This window comes from Polyodon spathula, chromosome 21 (genome assembly GCF_017654505.1).
Source record: "Polyodon spathula isolate WHYD16114869_AA chromosome 21, ASM1765450v1, whole genome shotgun sequence".
Taxonomy (NCBI): Eukaryota; Metazoa; Chordata; class Actinopteri; order Acipenseriformes; family Polyodontidae; genus Polyodon; species Polyodon spathula.
Window position 1 is genome coordinate 10,003,593 of NC_054554.1, and position 24,344 is coordinate 10,027,936.

General features: G+C 38.3%; 1 protein-coding gene across 1 annotated transcript in view; it reads left to right on the forward strand.

Annotated features, from left to right (window-relative positions):
* The first annotated feature begins 196 nt into the window (after positions 1–196).
* The window catches only part of LOC121296403 (beta-2-syntrophin-like), a 59,844-nt gene continuing 35,696 nt past the window's right edge, over positions 197–24,344 (forward strand). The window contains exon 1 of the mRNA XM_041221920.1: positions 197–1,087. Within this exon, the coding sequence (XP_041077854.1) occupies positions 355–1,087 (733 nt within the window). The 5' untranslated portion in view covers positions 197–354. The remainder of the gene's footprint in view (positions 1,088–24,344) is intronic.

Sequence of the window (24,344 nt, forward strand, 5' to 3'; positions counted from 1 at the left end):
TATATGTACTAATGTATATATATATCTGATGTAATTTGTATATATATATATATATATATATATATATATATATATATATAATCTCCACCCATTTGTCAATTTTCAAAAACGCTACTCCTAAAAACCCGTCCTCCTAATGAATAAATAATACGTGGACGGGGCAGCGATTGGTTCCCCAACCACCCTGCCCCTAAGTTTTTCTCTCTTTGCTGCTCCCTTTACGAACGAATAAGTATTTCTAATACTGGTTTCCTTTGCATAAAGCTTTCACTTGAGTTTAAAGGCGTGTGGGTGTGTCGCATTAACCTAGTGATTTAAAAAATAAATATGACTGCAATTTGAATTACAAACAACATGGCTGTCTGGACACGGGCTGATAAGAATGGACTTTTGGAACTTTTGCTCCGGGACCGCTGGATTCGGGTATTGGCAGAACTCACCCGGGAAACACTCACCCTCACAGCTGGTGCTGAACCAGGGCATGGGGTTGCTATCGAATATAATATTAGCCATTCGCCAGGGGCGTGGAATGGGGTGACAAACGGTACCGAACCAGGGACGGCAGCAGGCAACTCGAACCGATCATTCAACAAGCATTTGAATCACAGTGCGCTCAGGCGAACTGGGAGCCCTGGCAGTGGTGGGACAAACCGAGATCAAACTGATACCAGCTCCGGGGTCGACAGCCCTGGTTCGGGTCGGGTACCCCATGATAACGGGACGGTTTCTGACTTCGGTAGCCCTGGTTCCAGTTATGGTAATCCCGGCTGTAGTTTTAGTAGCGCAGGACCAGTGAGGTCTGGGGAAACTAATATTGCTTTAGAAAGTGGTGGTTCTGAGATGGTTAGAAAAGTTCGAGTACTTAAACAGGAGTCTGGTGGGCTTGGTATCAGTATCAAAGGGGGGCAGGAGAACCGTATGCCTATCCTGATTTCCAAGATTTTCCCGGGACTCGCCGCGGACCACAGTCGGGCTCTTCGGGTCGGGGATGCCATTCTGTCTGTCAACGGCATTGACCTCCGTGAAGCAACTCACGATCAGGCAGTCCAGGCACTGAAAAAGGCCGGTAAAGAGGTTACACTCGAAGGTGAGTCAATACAACATATTCTGAGGATTTATCCAGGCCTGGTGGTAATTAAAATAGTTTTGCAGAAAAAGTGCTACTCAGTACGATAGCCTACTAAATATAAAGGACAAAAAAAAAAAAAAAAAACAAAACATATGATAAAGAAAAAGGCGCAGGTTATCTGATCTGATAGCAGTGCAGTCAAATTTTCTGTTACACTGTATGGTTGCATGATCAAAGTCAACCAAGAAAATGTAAAATATTTACAAAGTAACTTAGGATACATGAAGACACATATCAATGTACGTTTTACAACTGTGGTATTTGAAATGTGTTTATTTGTTTATATATTATAACTATTAAGTGTGCAACATTCCTTGTGGACATGTGCCGTTCAATTATGTGCCGTTCAATTATGCAGCCGTATCATGCTAAATGTACAGAACTGATATCAAATCGTTTGTTAGTGTTTATCAAATGTGGCGTGTATCTGATCAACGCAGATTTGTACTTTTTGTATTTTTTTTTTATTTTATTTTTTTTTTTGTTTTGGTTTCATTTTATCGTCTCTCAATTTCCTAGAAACGAAGATGACCGAACGCATTTTACGTGCTTCTTTCAAGCTTCCAGCTAAATTCATAATATTTCCTATTGTACTAAACGTTATAATAATCCGTGGTACGCATGCAACGAATGTAGACGATTGGCTTCAGCACTTATATACAGCATTTATTTTAAAGCATGTTGAAAACAGTTTTAAGCCTTTGCTTCTACTTCTCGTGCTTCAGATCTGCCTCGCATTGATTTTTAGTTCGTGGCTGTCAGTTGCCACAGTGCGCCGGTTTTGCTTTTATTTCAAAGCTGTACATTTTAGAAGATGCGCATGAGTTTCAATTTCACAAACATTTTAAGAGAAGTAAATACCTATATTTGATGTTGGTCCAAAAATGTTTTTGTTTTTAAATACCAAAAAAAAAAAAAAAAAAAAAGCTTTCATATTAGCGTTATGATATGTAAAGGCAAATACTACCAATATGATGCTAATTCCACTGCCCAGTAGCTAAACCAAAATAAATTAATACAACTACACATTTTTCCACTCTAAATTTAAGACCAATAAAGTATAAATGTTTTCTCCAGCCCAGGTTGTGTTTTTACTGGCAGTAGAGTTTGTACTGGTGAAAAGAAACCTCTAGTCAGTCAGATGTGTAAAATGCAAGCACTATAAGATCATATCATTATGAACTTCTCTAGTTTCAGTTATGAAATGCTTATTCCTCATTGCACTGCATTCTGCATTTAATATAAGATGAACTCTCCAGGCAGTGTATTCTGTGTAATCCAGCATTCGCTGTCTTACAAAGTCTTTTCCAGGAATTTCTCAGTTATTTGTCTTTTTTTACAACAGGCTGTCAGAATCTTCTGTGAAATGTCCATATGCTAGAAAATGATGGAAGCTGTGCTTAATTAGGGGCTGAGAGAACCAGTCCTTATTTGGGGAACTGTTTCTTCATCTACCCTAGTAGTCCTTATTTGGGGAATATCTATATATATATATATATATATATATATATATTATATATATATATATTAATATATATTATATATATTATATATATTTATATATATATATACACATACATCTGATGGGACAGACCTGTCTGACTTTGTAGAACGGAAGAAACATAAATGTGGGTACTATTTACACGCCTGTCTAGAAGATAAGTACACAATTCACCCATACAGGGCAACTTATTAATAGGGTCGCTTGGGATTGTTCAGATGGTTGCCCAGTAATACATCTGCCCTTTCTCTCACACTCTCATCCTCACATATATCTAACAACATTCGGAATTAAATAACTTGATTTTAGTGTCCTCACGAAGCATCGCAGATTTGTGATGTTGCTTGGTGAGGAACATGAAGCAAGTTGTTGACAGTACCCAATGCACAATTCAGATCTTTTTTTTTTATTGTTATCATTTCATTGCAAATTATCAAATGGTAAGAAGTATATATTATAGTCAGAGAAAGGTTATAGTTCATTGAAAACTCCTTTTTCTTGGTTAAGCGGGACTTTTGAAGTACTTACACTGATGGCTTCAATTATTAAATCATGTCATTTCAAATACATGAAGTTTGATGGCTCCTTCTTGCAATCCAGTTACAGCAGAAGCATACATGGAATACATTTACAGTTAGTATGCTGCTGAGACTCATTTAGAGCGGTACTCTATTAATAATACACTAGTTTAATGGGTTTTGCAAGATTACAAGATTACTACTGTCTACTTATTAAAATTCCCCCACTATATTTACTAAAACTTTAATACCAAAGCTTTGCTGCAGTTTGCCTATCACTCTTCCTATCTATATGCTGCCTTCACTGTAAATGTGGTGGTATTTTGTGGCCTTAATTTATATTAATTTTAAACAGTTAAAATTGGACCATTCCTGGTGGTTGACATTTTTTTACTGACAGAAAAGCACAGAAGAGACTCAGGTTTACTATTAGATGTTAAAAAGATTGTTCGTGCCATATGATTTGTAATACCAGTGCCCATACAATTTACAGAAAGGTGGCAATCAAATAAAAGCTGAGGCCTATTTGCCACGATAAGCATGTGATCTGTGCCTGGCTGATTCCATGCCTTGAATTGGGTTGTGCCAGTTTAACCTGGAGCAACTGAATTGTTCTCATCTTCAACAAAATACTGTGGGCTTTTATTAAACAACAAGCCTTCTGACCTAAAGAAGAACGAGTCTCAGTGCTGTAAGAGCTTTGATTCAACAACAATGAACTTACTTTGGTTATATAATGAAAACTTGATAGCCAGAATAATGTGGCATTAGAACGACCTTGTAGGGATCATTAATGATTTCACTTGTCTGGGGCTGTGTGGAGCTTGCTATGTTTGGTTAATAGTAATTGAATGAGCAGTGAAGTACAATGCAGCCTCCACCATTTCAGGTATTCGTTACCCATTAAATAAAGAACCGAAACATCCACATTTTTAGTACACGTTACACTAATACTGCAATTTTAAATTGCTGTCCTAAAACACCTGCCTAAGGGGAGCTTATAGTAAATTCCATAGATGTATGGGGAGTTGGTTTACAAAATACAGTAACGTTTAATTGGCTAACAAAGAACGCAAGGCAATGGAAACTGAAGCCTTAATGCAATGCCTGATGTAACCATTGTTTTAGCTATACTCTTGCAATAACTACCAAGACTGCGGGCAACTACTAAAATAATTGATCTGATTACAGATTGCATGCGTGCCAAAATGTTCTGATGCTTTTCCAAATTTCAGTGTCAAATCTGATATAAAGATATACTAGGTTTGGTACTGATCTAGGAATTCATTATAAAGAATGTTTTGGAAGTCAGACTTATAAGGTGTTAAACATATGGATCAGTTCCAGCTTCTTTTCTGTCAGTGTCCCTTTGAACCTCACAAGAGGGATCACAGCGGATCAGCAGACAGAGCCCTGGGCTGTTGCAACTGCTGGTTCAGCATAACACTGTGTTGCAACTGAGTAAAAACACATAACTAAACACAGTTGCCACACACGACTGGTAATGTGTGATCAGTTTTGACTGTCACCAGCATTGCAAAAATATAGGGGAAATAAGTGGGCAATAAGTATCCCTCCCCAGTTTTTAAGGTTATTAGGGCTTTATTAACAAAGCTTAAATAACATTGTATCCACGAATACTGACCATGGATAGTCACTAATTTTTGTAAAGACATTTTTACTTTAGTTTTTTTTTTTTTTAATGATCAAAATGGACTTCAAAATAACTGCGTTATATTTGTACTCTGAATCTTTATTTCTGTGCCTTTTCTAAAAGGAAAAATACCAGCAACAATCATATAACTAATAAGACAAAAAAACAGACTACAGTTTTGAAATTTCTGAATTGTTTATCAGAACAATTTTTCCTTTCTGAAAAAATCTGTGCTAATGACGATTTGGAGTAAAATAAAATAATTTAAAAAAAAGCTAAGAATCTGTCCCACAGTCTTTTTAAGTAACTTCTGACCTCCATAGTAAGAGAAGCTGGATGGACAGTGATGCAGAAATTATATTGCATCAAGGTCACCTGAAAGGAGCAGTGCAGGACCCCAGCAGTAATGGACCAGGGTGATGAGATAGCATCATCTGCTGATTCAGCTGAACATTTGAACATTGGCCAAGCTGTGATTGGACGTGACAGGGGTCCTACATTTTCACTTTAATATCATTAATATCTATCATTTTCTGTTGTTGTTTCTTGTCAGACTATTATTAGGTCGTCTGATTTTCGGGTGATTTTTTTTTTTTCCAAATTCGTTTGAATGCTTTTTTAAAAATTGGGTAGAATTATTTAATGAAAAAAATCAGGTGAAATCGGATGGATTTTTTAATATATAATGAAGAAAGAATAAATATTCAGGTACAAATCTGGTTTTATTTAGAAAGAAATAAACAAAATGCTTAAGCACAAAGTGTTGACAACAAAGTTGTCCTCAACAGTTTCAATCCCCAACGTATGTATATTTCCACACATTTGGGGTATGCAAACTTTTGAAGACATCTCTTGCTCTCTCTCCCTCCCTCGCTTGTTCTCTCACATACTGTATATGGAGTAGAATATCAAGTATTCAGACAATGTAAATGTTAAAAGTATACCTTTAGTAGCTGGTTTCCCCCGATTAAGAGGAATCTTGGACTATACGATGTTGCTTTACGTGTGGTAGTCTGTGATTAGTGCTAGACTTTACAGTGTTGACGCCTGTCTATTTAAAAACTGGACTAAAACCACCCAAGCCTCAAACAGATGCTTCTCAACATGAATGGCTTCTGACACTGAGATAAAAGTCAAGTGCACTCACCTGCTGCTATACAAATCACATGACCCATTTACCGGACTCTGATTTCATTTACATTTGTTTACCAAGCCCATCCTCGCTGAGGTTACACACTGAGGTCTCTGGTTGGGGCGGGATGATTTGCATTCAGTTTAAATGGAGCTATTTCTAAAGCACAAGCACTTTAAATAAAAGAAACCAGCGTGGAATGTCCCAGGCTTTAAGCTGTTAAACCAGTTAACCAGTTGACCACATTTTGAGCCGATATTTGATGTGACAGCCTACATATAGAAAGCATTGCTGTATTTCTTTGAGGAAGTCTAAAAATGGAACCATGCTTGGTGTGTCATGTTTTATAGAGCATTCTTTAAATGACATATCATTTTTTTTACTGTTTGAAAAATAAGATATCAAGTACCCTGTCAGCATTTTATCATTTAGCTCATGTATCCCCCTTCATCCAAAATTGATTTACTTGCTTCATATAGAAGACCCAATGGGGAATGGATTTCTACAGAAATAGCTCAAATAAAACCAAGAGTTGTGCAAGTCTAAGTTTATTATTTTGATAGCCTAAACATGTTCTCTCCCTCTCTTTATACCTATTTATACCCTGACCATAATAATTCACTATCTGCATTAAAACCAGTACAGTAAGTTAACTATACAATACCCAGCATCAACACTAATCACACAGTTAGAAAGGAAAAACCACAGAGCTACTGTTTTAAAGCACAGGCATGTAAAGACTTGCAACACACCAACACAGTGTTTACATTTGCCTATGCATTAGTTGTTGATGTGGGTTTTAAAAAGTGAGAACATATGTAGAAAGTGTTGCTGTCCTATGGATTCTGAGTCATTGACATTAACAGGTAGTTATTCTTGACATTTATGACAAATAATTTGTTATCAACAGAGACTCGACATGCATAATTTGGGATTGACAATAATAGGGCTTAATGAAATGTTAATGACTGGAAATGGGAAAAATGTCACAAGAGGCAGCCACTCTATTTGGTACTGATGGAGGCCAATTAGCTAGTGAGCCTTGATCTTTTGCTGTTACTGCCTTGCGATCAGCAGCAGGTCGGTGTCATAATCACAGAAGAGTTACATCTGATAACAAGTTACACATTACTACACTAACTGTATGCTCCAAGACTACATTGTTTTATGCTGGAGAACCCAGACACTTCCAATTTCCATGGTGCTGGGTCTGAAGAAGAAAGTAGCTATGAAATTGGCCCACTCCCACCCACATCATATTTATATGTGTTGTAAGTGATGCATGTCTGTATCATTCTTTATACTTTCTTCTTTTGCAGCAAAGCCCAAAACAGTGTTGATCGATTTGATTTGACTCCCACAAGAATGAAATGCAGGCCTGTGTAGAAGAGATTGCTTACAGAATGAGCAAAGGCATACAAACGCAGTGGTCCACAGTACAGTGGTGTGTTGGCTGAGATAGTTCTGGTAATGAATACAAGTACACACTTTGGAGAAAGATTAAAGAGTTATTTCTTTGTGCCCATGTTATGCCAGCTGTCTTTGTGTGGTTAAGCAGGCTGGCGGAGAACTTGAAGGAGACTCTGTCTCTAGCCTCGTTCTGTGTGTGCATGTGTTTCTGTTTTAATTAGTATGAAGACTACCTTTTAGTTTTACATGGCAGATATCACTCGCAGAAGCCTTCCTTCAACATATTCCAGTGTTTTTGCCTGATGATGAGCATTCTTTCCAGGCATGCCAGCTTATCAAATCGTCCAGCAGGTTGAATATATTATAAACTGATAATTTAAATTTTCTCATTGAATTCCTTACTTTTTGTGGAGAATGTCTTCTGTTGTAGCTATCAAAATAATGTCCTTAACTTTTCCTGTTGTGCCCTTACATTCGCTGGCCAAACTCATTTCAAGTCACTGTACGATAGTCTATTACCGTCGTCTCCCACAGTCTTTTTGAAATTCCTCCATTACAATATACTTATCTAAGTAAAAGTTTTAACCAAAGTTTACTTCAATTCTAAAATATGTAGTATTTTGGGAATATCAACCCTTTGTAAATAGTTTTGTTTTAACTGATACAGTATTCTTAGCTGATAGAATGTATTTGTGTTGCTGTACAGGTATGTAAAAAAAAAAAAAAAAACTTGGTCAAATACATTTCAAAACGAATTAACCCAACCCTTTCTAGTACACTTGTGAATCATTCATGAGAGGTCCCTAGTTCCCTTACAATCCTGTTATCCTGTATTGTAACCAATTAGCAAGCTTTCTATACAGACGGTAATGGGAGTCGTTTGACCATTTAGTCTTTTTAAGATTCTGGAGTGATTAAGACTGTATTGTATTCAGTTGAGTGGTGTCACTTTGCAGCAGTAATGGATGTGGTTTTGCTTATTCCTACAAAGAATTAAGTCCTTGTCAGAAAGACGGGTGCAGTGGGTGACGTCAGACCAGAAACAGGAACCAACACAAAATAAACAGAGAGGTGGAGTTTGGTGAAGCTGAGTGATTGTTACCGCTCAGCATTTAATAATTAAACAAGCAGAAAATAAAAGGTTGCATGACAAACAAAACACAGATTTGTTCAATTTGCCACATTTATGAGAAGTATGTGCTGATCTTGACAGCCCAGAACTCCAGAAACAGGAACAGGGCTTGCCTCCTTAGACCTTGAGAAACCAGCGACCCACCTCAAGATGTGGGTTGACACGCTTTGACCCAGGTTGAGCGAGACAAAATGCACGACGGACGACGAAATAACAAACAGCCACACCTGCGTGAAGGTTTCACTTCCGCGATGAACATTTGTGTTTATTCTGTTCAGCTAGATTTGTGTTGCTTGAGACCCACCATGAGCCAGGTTACAGTACGGATGAAGAAACACTTGCTCTAATGAACATTTGGGCCGACAGTTCAATCCAGAGAAGCTTGGACGGAAGGTCTATAACAAGCTGCTTCTGGGGCATTGATACTCGCATTGATACTCGCATTGTTTACTTGCGTCTGTCACCCAAGTTAACCCTACTCGATCTGGGTAGAGCATGCCAGTGTGAAAGGGGCTTTAGAAACAGCGGTAATGTCATTTGATTAGGGTTTCATTATCCCCTTACCTACTGCTTTAAAGTCTTAGATAAATGAAACCAGGAAAGGCGTGCATACTTTTGAAATAAATGAATGAATTAATAAACACAATTCAAAGGCTTTGATTGCGAGTTGCCCATAGTAAAAAATACAGACCAATACCTCGAAATATAACAGTGTTTTACAGGGGCTACATTTCTTAGAAGTTAAATGTAACCTTATACCTCAACAAATTACATTACAAAAACATACAGTGTAGAATGAGTTTAGATTTTAGACATCAGTTAATTCATCTGTTTTGAGGCTTAACTCACAAGGTCTTTTTTTTATTGTTATCCATAAATGCATTTCAAAGACTTGAATGTACTGTATCTTTTTGGAAGCTCTAATGTACTCTTTGCCTTCTTTGTGCTTCCTTACAAGAGGGGAACAAACGACTTAAGTGTTCTGTATGACAATAATAGAGGGCTCTTGAGAATGTCAAGGCTCGAAATACAATCAAACACAAAACCATCACTGGACTGTTCAGCAGCAGACACATTGAGAAAAGTAGTGAGAGAAGAATTACTGGAACAAGCTGTTCCTTACTGTACTCTGTGACAGCACTTACCAATCTTCTGGTATTTAAGAAAACGTCACATGGAAATTCAAACGTATTTCATGAAACGCATTGGAAACTTTGTAAAAACTCTTTTGATCTCCTTTGCACTAGCACAAAAAAGGTTGAAAAACTTCTGAAAAACAAACTTATCTCAGTTGGCAATTCTGCAGTAGGATTTGTGTAAAGATGTCTTTTTTGCCGCCTTTAATTTATTTTCTTTAAAACCCATTTCAGTTGAACCTTATCTTCACCAGTAACTCATTCAGAGTAGTGGAATCTTTAAAAATTGGCAACAGCAACACATTGGAAAATGCAGCTGTGCTCAGAGAGCAGTGCTCACATGAGTTTGATTTGTTTCCTGACATGAGTTAAAGTTGTCACTCATTTAACTTAGTTAGTTTCTTGCCTTTTTTTCCCAAGCATTGAGCACTGTGTGCATGGGCAGCTGCTTCAGCACTCAGCGGTCTGTTCTAGGAGCTTGATTATATGGTGGAAGAGAAGTGTATTCCATTAGTCCTATGCAGAGTATATCATGGTGAGGCTATTAAAAGGGAAACAGAATGTTAGGTTGGAAGTGTTGAATACAAGTCATGGCAAGTTTGGCTAAGACAATATATTGCTCTAGTTGGACCCCAACCAGACTGTCCGGTTTTGGTCACCTCACTACAAAAAAGGCTAATCCCAGGATTCAGTTTAAAATTATTTAATTTCTTTAGCATAGAAAAAAGAAGGGGACTTAACTGCAGTGTATACTGTTAAACCCTAAATGCTATAGATAAAGTTAACCCAAGTCACTACTTCAGATTTAGCAGAGAGGGAGTCAAGAAACTGAGTAGCTAATTTTACAGAAGGTTGGAAGCACTTGCTTTTGAAAAGCCTGAGGCTACATGAAATGCAAAGTTATATGGGAGTCTTGCTTGGTACACTTACAGTTTTGAATTAATCTGATTTGCATTAATAAAAAAAAGGTGATTTAACAAGTGCTGTAATAAAGTGAAAAGCCAATTATTTCATTAGACAAAAGATAGTGTAGCGTTAGTGCTATCCCACTATCGAGTTGTTGGACCAAACGTTAACATATTAACTGACCTATGGAAATGATAAAATATAAATAAATAGTAAAACACAAGCTACTACGCAGAAAGTGATTAAAGGTCCAGTCCATTTAGTCTGCATATGAAGTCACCTCTTTAGTGTAAATTGCCAGCTTTTCTATATTTGGATAAAGGAATTTTGAGTTCATTAGTTGCTGGTTTAAGTGGGATTCGAGAGGTTAGATCAAAGCAAGGTAATGAGCCATGCAGCTGTACAGGACTAGTGCCGCCTCTAAGCTGTGATCAGAGGAGGTTAATATTACCTCCTTGTCACTGCGTCTGAATTCTGCTAAGCTTTTTCAAGAATGCGGGACTGAAAGGATACTCCAAAAAAGCAGTGGAGCTCTGTGGCTCTTCCATTAATTGAATCTATTGCCAGATAAACATAAGGAAGGGACGGTGTTAGTAGTCAGTGGTATATGGAGCCTCTCTCTTGCTGTGCCTCTTCCGATCCAAGCTTGGTAGTCTGAGAATCAATGGAGCACCAGTGGGGGGAGACTGATGGTCTGATCATTTGAATAATAAGTCATATAGGAATACCTGGGAAGGGAATAGCTATGTTAAACCAATGCTGAGTGTAGTGAAAATCCAACAACAATACAAGATGTGTGTGCGCTACACAGTGATCCAGCATTACTAGCTGGGGAAAGTGTTGAGTTACAGTTCGTGGTATAAGAAACAGAATCGCTCACACCCATCTTGGCCACCAAAAGTGCTCAAGAAAACCTTGGGAGACCAGAAAGACAGACTGTACAAAGTTATCTTTAAAAAAACAAAAAAAAACAAACAAAAAAAACAGGTCATTTGTTTTAGTTGTATGCAGAGACGCATACGTATTTGTAATTGTAAAGGTGTCAAGAAACAATATCGGTACCTTTGGACCAACAAAAGTCAGTAATATCGCTTTCAAATCCACATTGGGTAAAAGTGGATTTTAGAAGACATGGCCGTCTTGTTAGGCTGTTTGTTTTGCAGTCCTTGGCTTTGAGTTGAGAGGGACTAAATTATTACAATTTAGTACAGTATCATTGCCTGTTAATTCAAACAAAACAAATACTGATCAACGTTCAAAAAGTTTGTTGCATTCATTTGTAGTTTCCAAATAAAAGATACCAACAGTATCAAGAAAGAGGAATCTTTGTTATACTGTAATGGGTATGGTCTTGGTTTGGGTCGGGGATGGGGGGGGCCTGACTAGCCGGATGGATATCCTGTGGTACTTTAAAGATATCGTTACTTGATACAGTGAGAACAACTGACTCCAGTCAGTGCCACTAGCAATGTGTTGCCTGTCTGCCAGTAGAAGCCTATATTTGTATGTTACAGTAGTTTACATGCAGACTTTTCTAAGTCTATCTGATTGCTAGTAGGACTTCATCTCTTTGCAGCTGTCACTAAGATGTGCATTAGACCTCTAGAGTGACGGCTGTTTCTTCCGGTTGGGATGAAGCAGTAGTTTCAGTTTACCTGACTCCTTGTGGTTTCGGTTACACTCTATGCTTAGCAGGCTAACTGGAGTACTGGCTGGAGAGAAGGACATTGCATTTCAAAAACAATGCTGCTAGGAAATGAGCAACACAACTTCTGAAAGCCTTAAGGAACTGTAACACTTGAGTTGGTGTGGTCAGGATTTAGTTTGGCAATGTCACAGGAACTTTGTCCCTGTCTCTGTTTTTTACAACAGCTGCAAACTACTGCCACTACTGATTTTGTTAAACTTTTGTTAAAAGTATCAAAACCACACTAACACATAGTGTGCTTTATTGTTTTAGCCTGTTTTACTTTGTGACATCACAACATAAAGTTGTTGACAAGTCATAAATATTTACCCACATACTCTATATTGAATTCTGAAAATCTGTTTCGCCAATCAGAGTGGAATGCTTGACAAGTTCAACCAATCAGAATAGCATTAGGGATCATTCACGTATACCTACTTTCGAAAACAAAACAACATGCATAGGTATGGGTTGTTGCCAGACAAATGGGCTCTTATACCTGAGCATTATGTTTCATTTTTAATTCAAGTAAAATCATTAAAAAAAAAACTACAACCATGCCAGCTTGAAGCACTGGAAAGGTTAACGGTGTGCGAAAGTGATGGCTGCAGGGGGTGACGTCAGACCAAAAACAGACACCAAAACAAACAAGTACTGGTGGGGCAAAACTAAAATGCTGCGGCATTCAGCTCTTTCATTAATAATAAACAAAAGATTTAAACAAAACACTTGCAAAACAAAAAGTCGCGTTAGCCAAACAAATAACAAATAAATATCGTGCTTAGCAATTGTTCTATTTCTCAGTTATTTTACCTCCTGTCTCCAACCTAATTCGCCACTCCCCGAACACTCCTTCTCCAAACAAGAAAAACTGCAGCTTTTATATTATGGCAGAGGAGTTAACTAGCTAGTAAATTATCTTATTATCCCACCGCCACAGTCTGCACGAGTTTAATAAGGATGCATGACTGTCAGCTAGTTAAGTAATCAGTAGCTGATCAGTCACATCCTCGCAAGGTTTTTAAAATAAAAAATACAATAGCAAATAATGGCGACGGCTTTTCGTCCTCTCCGCAAACAATAATAATACAAATAATAATATAAACAAAGGGGCGGAACACTCCGCCACACAGTGTGATGAGGTCATGTCAATGGTGCTGTCAGGTACGCTCCGGCCCCACAGTGTTGCCAATGGTCACTACTGTAGATAGACTATTTGAACACTATTGATGGTTGTCAGTTCAGGATTCAGTGTCATGCCCTAGTGTCAGTCAATCAGATGCATTATGCTTTAACTGAAATGGCTTAACTGTAAAAGGGGCCTCACTCACCATATTCCACAAGGCTGCTGATTTAAAGTAACTGACAAGATAATTCCAAAAAATATTTTTATAAATCCATTTTATAATTCCATTAGCTACATAGTAGTAGTTATAGCAAACGTGTATTTTCATTTTAAAAGATGATAACTGGTACTCAATAGGTTAAAGGAGTAACACGTGTTTCTTTCAAAACTACACATCTAAGGCCTTTATAATGAGTAAATGTGCATTGCAGAGACAAATGTTGAAACTTTTAGATATAACTGTGTCAAACCCTCCCTCAATGAATGATCAGTTCCTTGATTCAAGGACTGTCATAAAAATATCAGTAACGTACATCACTTTGAAAGACCAGTGGGCAGAACTTATACGGAATCAGACCAAAGCTTGTTTCAAGATTCTAGAACCAGCCAAATAGTACAGACCAAAAATGCAATTACAAAAGTTGAAGACCAACATTTATTTTTGTTTGCAGTTCTGTTAACGGAAGTCCTGGAATCAGTGGGTGTGAGGTTGAGACATATATATGCAACCAAATTCGTTTATTTTGTATTCCATTTTTATAGACCTTGAACTGAACTCATCAGGTCAAGGCTTCTGTTGCACAATACAGACAGCTGGGGTGACTTTTCACAGAGAAGCACGAGTGCTGACAAAGTACTGTGGACCAGTGAAGAGCATGTATTAATTGAATGACAGGGTGAACACCTGTTCAGACATGCTGTTGAATTAGAAGATCGCTGGTGTTAATGATGCACACATCCTCCTGCTCAGTTGCAGTTACTGCACAGTATCTAGGTCTCAGGACCCCTTGCATTGTAATTGTTGGAAATATATTTAATGTGATTAATACTGAATAAATAAATTGGAGGAACAGTTAAAATCCATTAGCACGTCAGTTTTGAGTTGCAGTTCCAATCTGCACATTTCCCTCCATATAGTGTCATTTCTACCATCCCATCATTTTCCCTTTCCTGTTTTTCAAATGTATAGGAACTCTTGACCATTTTTAATTCAAAACTGTAAAACAAAAAGCACAAGTCAGCATGTATTCCTAGAGCAAATTATATCTGGCTAAAGTATCACATGCCTGCCATTCAAAAACATATTGGAAATGTTCTTTTGACATTGCCAAAAAATGTGTTGACGTCTTCTCTATGCCACATTTTATTTAGCTGGCAGTGTTGAGGAGTAATACATTACATGATCGGATTTCTTTTTAAAAAAAGGATTACGACTAATGCACAATGTGGAAATCAGAAAGAGCTTCAACAGTGCAAGTCAAACCTTACATGTCATCGTGCTTCAAAGAATATCTCAGGATGCAGCCTGACCAAACTGTAAACTGTGCCTGAGATTACAATTTGTAACTGTAATTGTAACTAGTTACATTTTTAAAGTAAGTAATAAGTTACTGTTATTAGTTACAGTTTAATTGAAGTAACTTGTAACTCTAGTGGATTACTTTTTAAAAGTGACTTCCCCTGCACTGTCAGCTGGGAAGAGACATGCACACAGTATTTGTAATTGCCATAATTCATACATAACACCTTAGCTGGTTTTAAAATGGAAGGCATTTTCATTTGTGTGAATACTATATTACGGAATTTTGCTTTGTGCTGAAACAAACAAACCAGACTCTGTTTGTGTGGCCAAACAAACTGAGACCACCTTTGGTCTTGGTTTGGTTTGATTAAAACAAACTCTGGAAGGGGACTGGATTTCATTGAAGAGTTCAAGCATACTCATAACGAATGTTCTTCCGGTTCCTAGTAGCTGGTTGGTCTGAAAACTCTGTGGGTCTTTAAGGCTCCCAATGATAAAGCCATACAGTAAGCTGCCCAAAATGAGTGTGAATGGACTCTTCAAACAAATCTAGTCACTAGTTTGTGTATTGATGTATTTTCAATGTATCGGTCCCTTTAAATTTGTAAACAATTTAAAGGTTTTCATCCGTACAGCAGTTCCATTAAGGCCATTTTCCGCTTTGTTGGAGGATAGAGTACCTTTCAGTTTGGAAGCTGTATTTAATCCCCTTAGAAGTGCTTATGAAAGGCAGTGTTTTGTGCTGTTGACACAGAACACCTAGAGTGAACATTGCCTGTACTTTTTGTTTGTTTTCAAGAGCCTTTTGCTTCAGACAACAACTGTTTTTAAAACTTTGTTTCTCAATGAAACCATGGCTGTCTAATCTTGTCTACAGAGGAAGGAAGAACCCACTACTCTTTTGCAACATTTGGCAGCTTGAAGTCTGTGCCCTGCAGTTTGCATTGCAGTTGTCAGTGCAGATGAAGCTGCTGTGTTTCCAGTTTAATTGTTGACTTTGCCACACTGTTTAGACTCTTCTTTAACTAGTCTGTCTGTGTCTGGAAGCAAACAGGACTGCCCGGGGGGAAAACATCTGAAAGGCAGCCAACACAGATAAATATTTACAGAGGAAAAAATTAATCAGAAGAAAGCTTTAATTTGTTTTCTATTTTCTGAAAGTTCTTTGTTCTTCATCAATTATCATGGTTAACTATTGCCACTAGCCAAAAACAAAACAAAAAAAACTTTTAAATGGAGTGGAGCTTTGAGCTCATATCCCAACGGCAATGAACAGTGGTAACCCTAGCCTCCATATTGACTCAGATTATTAAACTCAGTCTAACAAACATCAAGAAATACAGAGTAACATTATTTAATTTAACTAGTAAAAACGTACCTTACTGGTCCTGGTTTCTTTGGCTCCTGGTTGTTTAAATGTGTGAGTTCTTTAATGTCGCTCGTTGTGATCAATTCGACTTCCTCTGCTGGTACATGTGTAATTGAGGACGTTTTTCTAAACGGAATGAGGTTTAAAAAACATTCGAAAGCAAACTTTCCTTTCACTATGGGTGCTGGCATCTTCTTCACGCGTGCTGTCAGAACTGCCGTACATAATACAAGACACGACGCAAAACGTATGCAAATTAGCAAAATGGTAATGATTCGTCGTGCACATGTGACCTTTCCTTAACCCCACCTTAAAATAACATAATATTACTCTGTTTGTCATTTACTCCCCAGCATCAGTGTTTTTGTCGTGTTTAACTGTAACGGCCCTTTTAAAATGACCCTGAGCACTGTTTAATGTGTTTTGGTTTCTGAATTAAAACAGAGAAACTGTTAATTGTGAAATTAATTTGTAAAGGAGCGGCGAAAAGTCGGAATAAAACACACAAAGCCAGAAGCCCTTATGTGTGTGTGTATATAACTAGAAAGTCTGATTTTCGGGCTTTACCCGATTTAACTCGATCCCCCCCCCCCCGCGAATGCTTTTTTCTCTTGTTTTTATTAAACCTATTTGTGGACGGCTATATGGACCATGCTTAACCATGGATACCCTTAGTGAGTCATAATTGCCAGTTTCTGTGAGATCAAATTTGGACATGGTTTGACTGTGGTGTGGCAGTGGTTAACCATTGTAATTTTTGTAGATATCAACATCTATCCAAAAATATCTTTGGGTAATTTTTTGCAGGCCCCCTTTACGTTAGTTATTTCGGCCTAAACTTGGTTGAAATACCAAAAATTCAAATTTCAGTGGGGGTTAGTGACCAGTGGGGGGGCTTGAAACAAAACGTGTTACACAAAATTTGGAAGGGTGGTCCCAAAGGTTCTTACAGCGAAGCTAACATTTTAGGACCCGCATCCCCTACAGGGTAAAGGGTTGGACTAAAACTCGTTACTTACCCCTCGTCTGGCAACATGCCAAAAATGAGTAGGGTGCTCCTGGTATTTTTTTCTCCAAAGCCTTGTTCATTATGAGTCGAACAAGGTGCTACACATGATAGTTGCGTCTAAGTTGAGCCCAGGGTGATTTTTCTGGTCAGGGTCACTTTTTCACTTTAAGTTGACCTTTGCCAGGTTACAGCTCAAAGGGGAAATTAAAAATAAATAAGAAATTATTAGCATTTCTAAACTCAGCGAGCCCAAAAACCCCCAGGTGAATTTTTATAGCAAAATCTAGCAATCGGGCAATGGCTCTGGTTGCATTGTTATGAAATGACCCTATAATAATATTTGTCTGAATTCAGAACTAATAACCAAGCACAAAAGCAGTATTAGGTTTTGTATAATAGTTCCCTGTAGATTTGCATTTTTTAACACTAACATGGATAGCATTGTTCTTTATAGTTCAGTAAATGACATTTGATTTAGAGAAACTGAATTTGACTTCTGCCTTCTGCTTTTAATCCACCTACTTTAAGCAGCATGTGCATAGTTTTTATGGACCACATTACCACACTGAAAAAAGCCTCATGGCTTTTTCTATCTGCAGAAATCTGCCAGTAGTGACTGCAGTAATAAATAGGCATCCTTCAGTTTAGTGTTCTCGGTTATTAGTTCTCTTAGCTTGAAAATTTCATTGTGACGAAGTAACCCTAACCCTAAATTATTTCATTGTAAAATGCAATAGTAAATAAGCGTTTATTGTACTGTAGCTTACAGGGAATATCACTGGTTACAGAGAAACTCTGGTGCCAGAAGCAGCAGGAACAGCTTATACATTTAAAACAACCCTTCAAGTAATTGTGGCTGCAAAATTATTTCATAAATCTTACCAGTATAGGTCTCAAGTATGCAGTTTTAAAATAAACTCACATTTATAGCACGCATGTATTTTCATTTAAAAACATGGTGTCTGGTACGACATTAGGTTAAAGGAAGCTCTTAGTCTCTATGCCTTATTCTCGAGTTATCTGTTTGTACTTGCACTTCCTGGGTCATTTTCACCTCAGCAGTGTGTTCTGTGTGCTCTGTGTACTCTGTGCACACGGTGCCTGGTGTGCACGGTGCTCGTGCACCCAGCGCGCATGGCACCCAACGCACACAGTGCTAGTGCCTTGGAGCATATATAGCCCTTGGCTCTCTGATATGCATGTTGCAGGTGCAACTGGTGCACATGGTGCTTAGTGCACACGATGTACTCAGTGCACCTAGTGCACACGATACACAGTGCAATTAGTGCCTGATATGGTGCTCGGTACAACTGGTGCACGTGGCGCACATTGTGCACACAACACACGGTCCAATCAGTGTTGAACACTCCACCTTGATGATGAGCAATGCCGGGTTTCATGCTTGCACATCCTGTAGGGCTAAAATCCCTCTGGAAGATGCTTGGGCAACCAGCATCCACCTTGGCCCTTGAGAGTGAGAGGGCCTGTTGCATCTGCGCAGCCTTTCAGCCCCGGGTGCTAGAAAACAGAGGTGGCCTCTAAAGCCAGCATGCCACTGGTATCAAACTTGACGTCGGTACTGATGCGCTGCAACATTTTTTGCAAGTTTCTTGAATGCCAGCGACAGAACCATGCCATTCTGTGTTCCGGACACATGTGATGGCTTCTTGTACGCAAAAATTCTAGGTTGCTGTACAACTACAAGTGGAAATATTTCCAGAATTGCCCGAATAGAGCCTAGATATTGTACTGGAGGCTGTCACAAAGGCCCGGTTTGAGTCCATTCACTCCATAGATTTGAAGTATCTGTCTATGAAGACTGCCTTTCTCTTGGCTATTACCTTCACTAAGTGGGTCATTCAGCTGCAGGCTCTGTCGGTGCACAGCTCTTCCATGCATATTTGGGACGATGGCAGCAGAGTGTCACTGCATACAAACCTTGCCTTCCTCCCCAAGGTGATCACAGCTTTCCACATGAAGCAGTCTGTGGAACTGGAGTCCTTCCATCCACCCCCGTTTTCTTTGGAGGAGGATAAGAGATTGAATTTCCTCTGCCTAGTGCAGGCATTGAGATGCTACGTGGGTAAGACGAGCTCTGCGTCATTCTGACCAATTCTTTGAATGTTACGCGATACGGACCCTAGGACAGCCCCTCTCAAAGCAGCGGCTGTCGCGTTGGCTTGTGGACACAGTCTCGACTGCATATGACGGTGCTGGCTTGTCCCCGCCTGGGAGGGTAGCCGCACATTCCACTATCTACATCTTGGGCCCTCTTCAGAGGAGCCTCGCTGTCTGATATCTGTACTAGCTTGGCTACACCTCATAGTTTCTCCAGGTTCTACCGCCTTAACGTGGTAGATCCTTCCCTGCCTTCATTAGATACGAGGGTCCTTGAGGTTGTAAGCTCACACCGCCAACCCTTGGGTTATGCAGTTCTGATGCATCCCTAATATTCTGCCATTCCTTCTCCCCCTTACTTTCCCATAAGTAATGTTGGTGGTCGTCTTCGAATTGAAAGGGAACGTTAGGTTACTTGTTGTAACCCTGGTTCCCTGAAATAGAAGACGACCACCAACCACGAGGTCGCGTCGGTTGACCTCTCGGGTTCAATGCAAAAAGAGAAATGGCTTCCTCAGTGTGACGGTTTTAATCCCTCGGTATGCGGGACCGAGTGTGTCATCCCAAGAAGGGGCCTATCAGCAGTTCTAATGTAAAGAGCTCACTAATAGCTACCCAATAGGCAGGCATGTCCATAAGAAGTGTTTGTGGTCGTCTTCTCTTTCAGGAACCATGGTTACAGTCAGTAACCTGATGTTATGTATGTATGTTTTAGTTTTTTTTTTCTTGTTTAGGAAAGTTTGTAAGTCCTGGTCTTACATAACTACACATTTTTACCCTGCTCAGACCCTTTGCTAAACATTTTGGTAACCTTGAATATTGTCTTTAAATACATCCAAAAAGAATGACTGATTGAGATATTTGTATTTCACTTTCTCCCAAGAAATACATTTCTCCAAACTGAAACGACATTGGCAGTCACTGTTGCAGAGTCTTTTTTTTTTTTTTTTTTTTTTTTTTTTGTAGGACGGATTTTTTATTAAAATCTTTGCCATATCTTTGAAGATGAGACAATTTATCTATTTAGGGATACCAAGATAATTGGTGAGCGAGAAGTCCAAGTATGGCAAAAAGAAGGGTTTTTGTGCACGCCTGTTCATGCTGCTGTGTGCATAAAGAAACAAACACATGCAATATTGTGTGGTGTGTTTGCATGTCTTTTTAAACTCTGAAGCTCATTCTAACAGCATGACAGCATTCCTTTATGTAGATCATAAATGGTACAGACATATTAATTTTAAACATACAGTAATTAAAGTGTTCTTATCAAACCATTTGTTGCTTGACAAGAGGTTCATACTTGGATGAAAGCTATTGGTAACTAAAATGACTCCATCCGTTTCTGCTGCAAGTGAGTCTAGAGTTCTTGCAGGCAGTCCACTGTTTAGTTTCTCCTGTGTGTGGTAAATCTGAGATCTGTTTATTCGGTCTTTTGAAAACCACATTTTATATCATCTGCATTCCTTGGTTTGTGGATTGAATGGTTGGAATTTATTTTTCTCATCTCATTTCATCCACTTTGTTTTTCAAGTTGCTTACTTCGTTGTATGACACAATCACTTTGCATAGCCATTTCATATTGTATTCTACTTTCTACATGATGGCGATAAATGTCATTAGTCATCAACTTTTCATTACGCTGATGGCTTCTGAACTTAGTTATGGATGGGGATGTATGTTACTGACATACATGTTTTAAATCTATATGTATGTCACACATGCTGTTCTTGATACTATTGTGAAAACGTACTCCTCGTTTCCTGATTTCCTGTGCTTGCAAAAGGTGGAAAAAAACATTTAAAAAAAAATAAAATAAAATAAACGGTATTATTGAATTCAACCCCTCTCTGCCCACACTGAATTTGACTACAGGGAATTTCAATGACAGATGAGCAGGCACTTGTAAGAAGGGGTGGAAATTTAAAATTAAAACCTAGTACTGAAGATGCTAGCATGAATAATAGACTCAAAATATGTACTAAGGGCAAGCAACAAGCCAATTAAGTCAAAGCTGGAGAAGTACAGAACTGCTGACATGCTGAATTCTCTATACTCTATGATTTGTGTTGAACCACATTTCAATCGCAAAACGACACATTAGTTTGAAGAGATACAGAAGGAGGCATTTCACATAGTTGCGCAAGCAGATCTCTCTTAGGGATACCTTTTGCCTGCGAAAGTGCAGCAAACTAACAATTGCAAGCGTTTGTTTGCAACATTAATCCTGGTATGCAGAAAAGTATACACGCAAGCCAATAAACACTATTTACAATCATACAGAAAAGGTGTAATCACAGTTATAATTCTAGCCTAATTGCTTTGTTATTGAAGATTGTAGATTTAAAACAAGTATGAAATATGAAGCGAAAGAAAATTTCGCAATTTATATGATAATACCCCCCCACACACACACACACACATTTTTGCCTTGGAAGGGTTTTGATTCTACCTTGTTGTCCATTTCCTGTTGCCATGAATTCCTGACATGTGGACTGTCATTATTACAGAAGGGCTGTATACAGGGAGGGGTTCCTGTTCACTGAACACTGGGGGATTGAATTGAATTGGATCTGCTTCTAAAATTGGAAGAGAGTTATGGTTTGCTGCCCAGCCACCGTGGCTGATGATACAGCAATGCGGATTTGATGTTTTTAATGCTCAGGACCCGGTTATATATTTATTGAGAAAACAGATACCAGAAAAATGCTGAATTGGAAAAGCCAACAGTATACACAGTAAGAATCTTATCACCATATTCAAAATTTGAACAAAATATCAGTTGCATAAAAGGTTTTTTTTTTCATACAAAACAAATACAGTTTTGAATTTTTGGCTGGACTAACCAACAGAATTTACCATTATTATTATCATTACCCACCAAAATATCTGAAAGCTTCGTTTTCCTGTAACATGTCTAAAATGTGAACGTGAAATCCACCTTTGAGAATCCTAAAAGAAGAGCTGCCTCCTAGAACTAAATTGTTATACCAGACTAGCAAAGCCATGAGAAAAAGCAATGTGCTGCAGAAGTCCCATATGATGGGCTCAAGCCAGTTTGTGTGTTAATGAGGGTCAATGCTAGTTCTGTACTGTTCTGCACTTCTCGGACCGTTGTTCAATGTTTCCATTCCTTTAGGGAAGATGCATTTAATATGACGTCCCGTTACCTAGACAATGAGTGTATTGCATTTCAAGGATAGTTTCTCTTATTTTTTGTGTGATCATTTTTACATTTTTAAAACTTGATTTGCGTGCTATTTGAGGCCAAATTGTTTTCCAGTAGAAAATCGACATGAAAATTACATGAAGATTATGTGTTTAGTGGTTCTTAAACTGGGGGTATATTATGGTTTCAGGGGGCTGTAGAGCAATCAAAAATATTCTCCTAAATGACCCAGACTCCTGACAAGGAAACAAGTCAAATTTGACCTAATGTTTTGACTCAAAATGGCTTCAATTTTACACGCTGTAATTATTAAACTTATTAAAGTAATTGTAGCTAACCTAATGATAGCTACATTATAGTCTCATAGCAAACATGCAGTTTCTGTTTAGAACATGATATCTGGTACTACTTTAGGTTCAAGGAATCGCTCAGTTTTTATGCCTTATTCTCAGGTTATCTGTTTGCAGTTGCACTTCCTGGGTCATTTCACCTCATCAAAGGTGGATCAAAGCATGTTACTGGCTGAAATCAGGTTAGTCAATAAGGGAAGCTGGTTTGTTAATGGCAGGAGAAGGAGCAGGGTCAAGCATGTGCTACTTGTAAGTATGGCTTGCCAACAGAGATTTCTTTAACCAAGTGTAGTACCATAACAAGCGAATAGTGAATCATCAAAGAATGTTAATCATGTAAAAAGTATGTTACTGACCCAGCAGAGACCTCTGTTTACTTTCAAGCACAGCATCTGTGGTCTATTAAACTGATCATCCATCTTCCAGCAAGTTAATCACAGCTGTGAGAGTGCTGTATTCCTCACCGAAGTTATATTGATTCGCAGCTCATTGGAATGGCGCAGAGAGTTCTCATCACACTATTGAGCTTGTCTGCTTTAAATTAATTGAATATTACCTCTAAAGCAGCATAGTGGATAATATGACTTGAACGAAAGAAGTAGACCCAAGGGCTTCATTTTGGTTCAGTGTGAGAGATGAGGGATGCATTGCAGTGGTTCATCATATTTAATAATTTTAAATAGCTTTTGAGCAGTGTTAAGGGTTCTTCTAGGACTTTCTGAATACTATTATTACCATATTCAATGCTGCTGAGTGATTTTGTATGAGCAGGCAAATCGTATTGTTCCAAATTACACTGCAGATGAGCAGCTTGAGGCATGGAAAGTAATTATCTAACGTAGTTAACATACTCTCCATTCCATGCTTTGTGTTTGCTATTTAAGTGTTTATTTCGCTCATTAGGATGTCTGTAAACAGCCCACTCACCCACTTTTGTCTGTTCTTTCCACAGATTTCAGTTTATAAAATTATTCAACAGGAAGGGTGTAGCAATAGAAGTGTTTGAAAAACTGCATGAACCCGTATTTTACTAATTTTAGTGACCCTGCTTTAAAGGAAAAGCTGGAACTGGGTCCTATAAATAACACCCCGAGACATCATATTTGCAAAACTAAACATCTTTTCAATTAAAGCAGGCAGTGTTTGAGAAATGCATGGCGTCACATAAGATGATATTCCACATGGATTGTATTGAACATTCTCTGTTATAGGAATTGAGAATGATCAATTTTGATCATATATTTTCCACCCAGGCCAGTATATTGTCAAATAAAAAGTACATTCGATCTCAAATACAATTGGGGGCAATTTTCTAAACTTTTTACAGCAAAGTGTAAGTGACTGTTCAACATTAGAAACGGGAATTAGGAAAAGAAAAATAAACAGCCTTACTATACTTAAAACTTTGTTGTGGTAGGGTTTCAATTTAGAGAAGTATTCTCAAAACTTGCAGATATTTTGAACGAATAATGTTGTAAT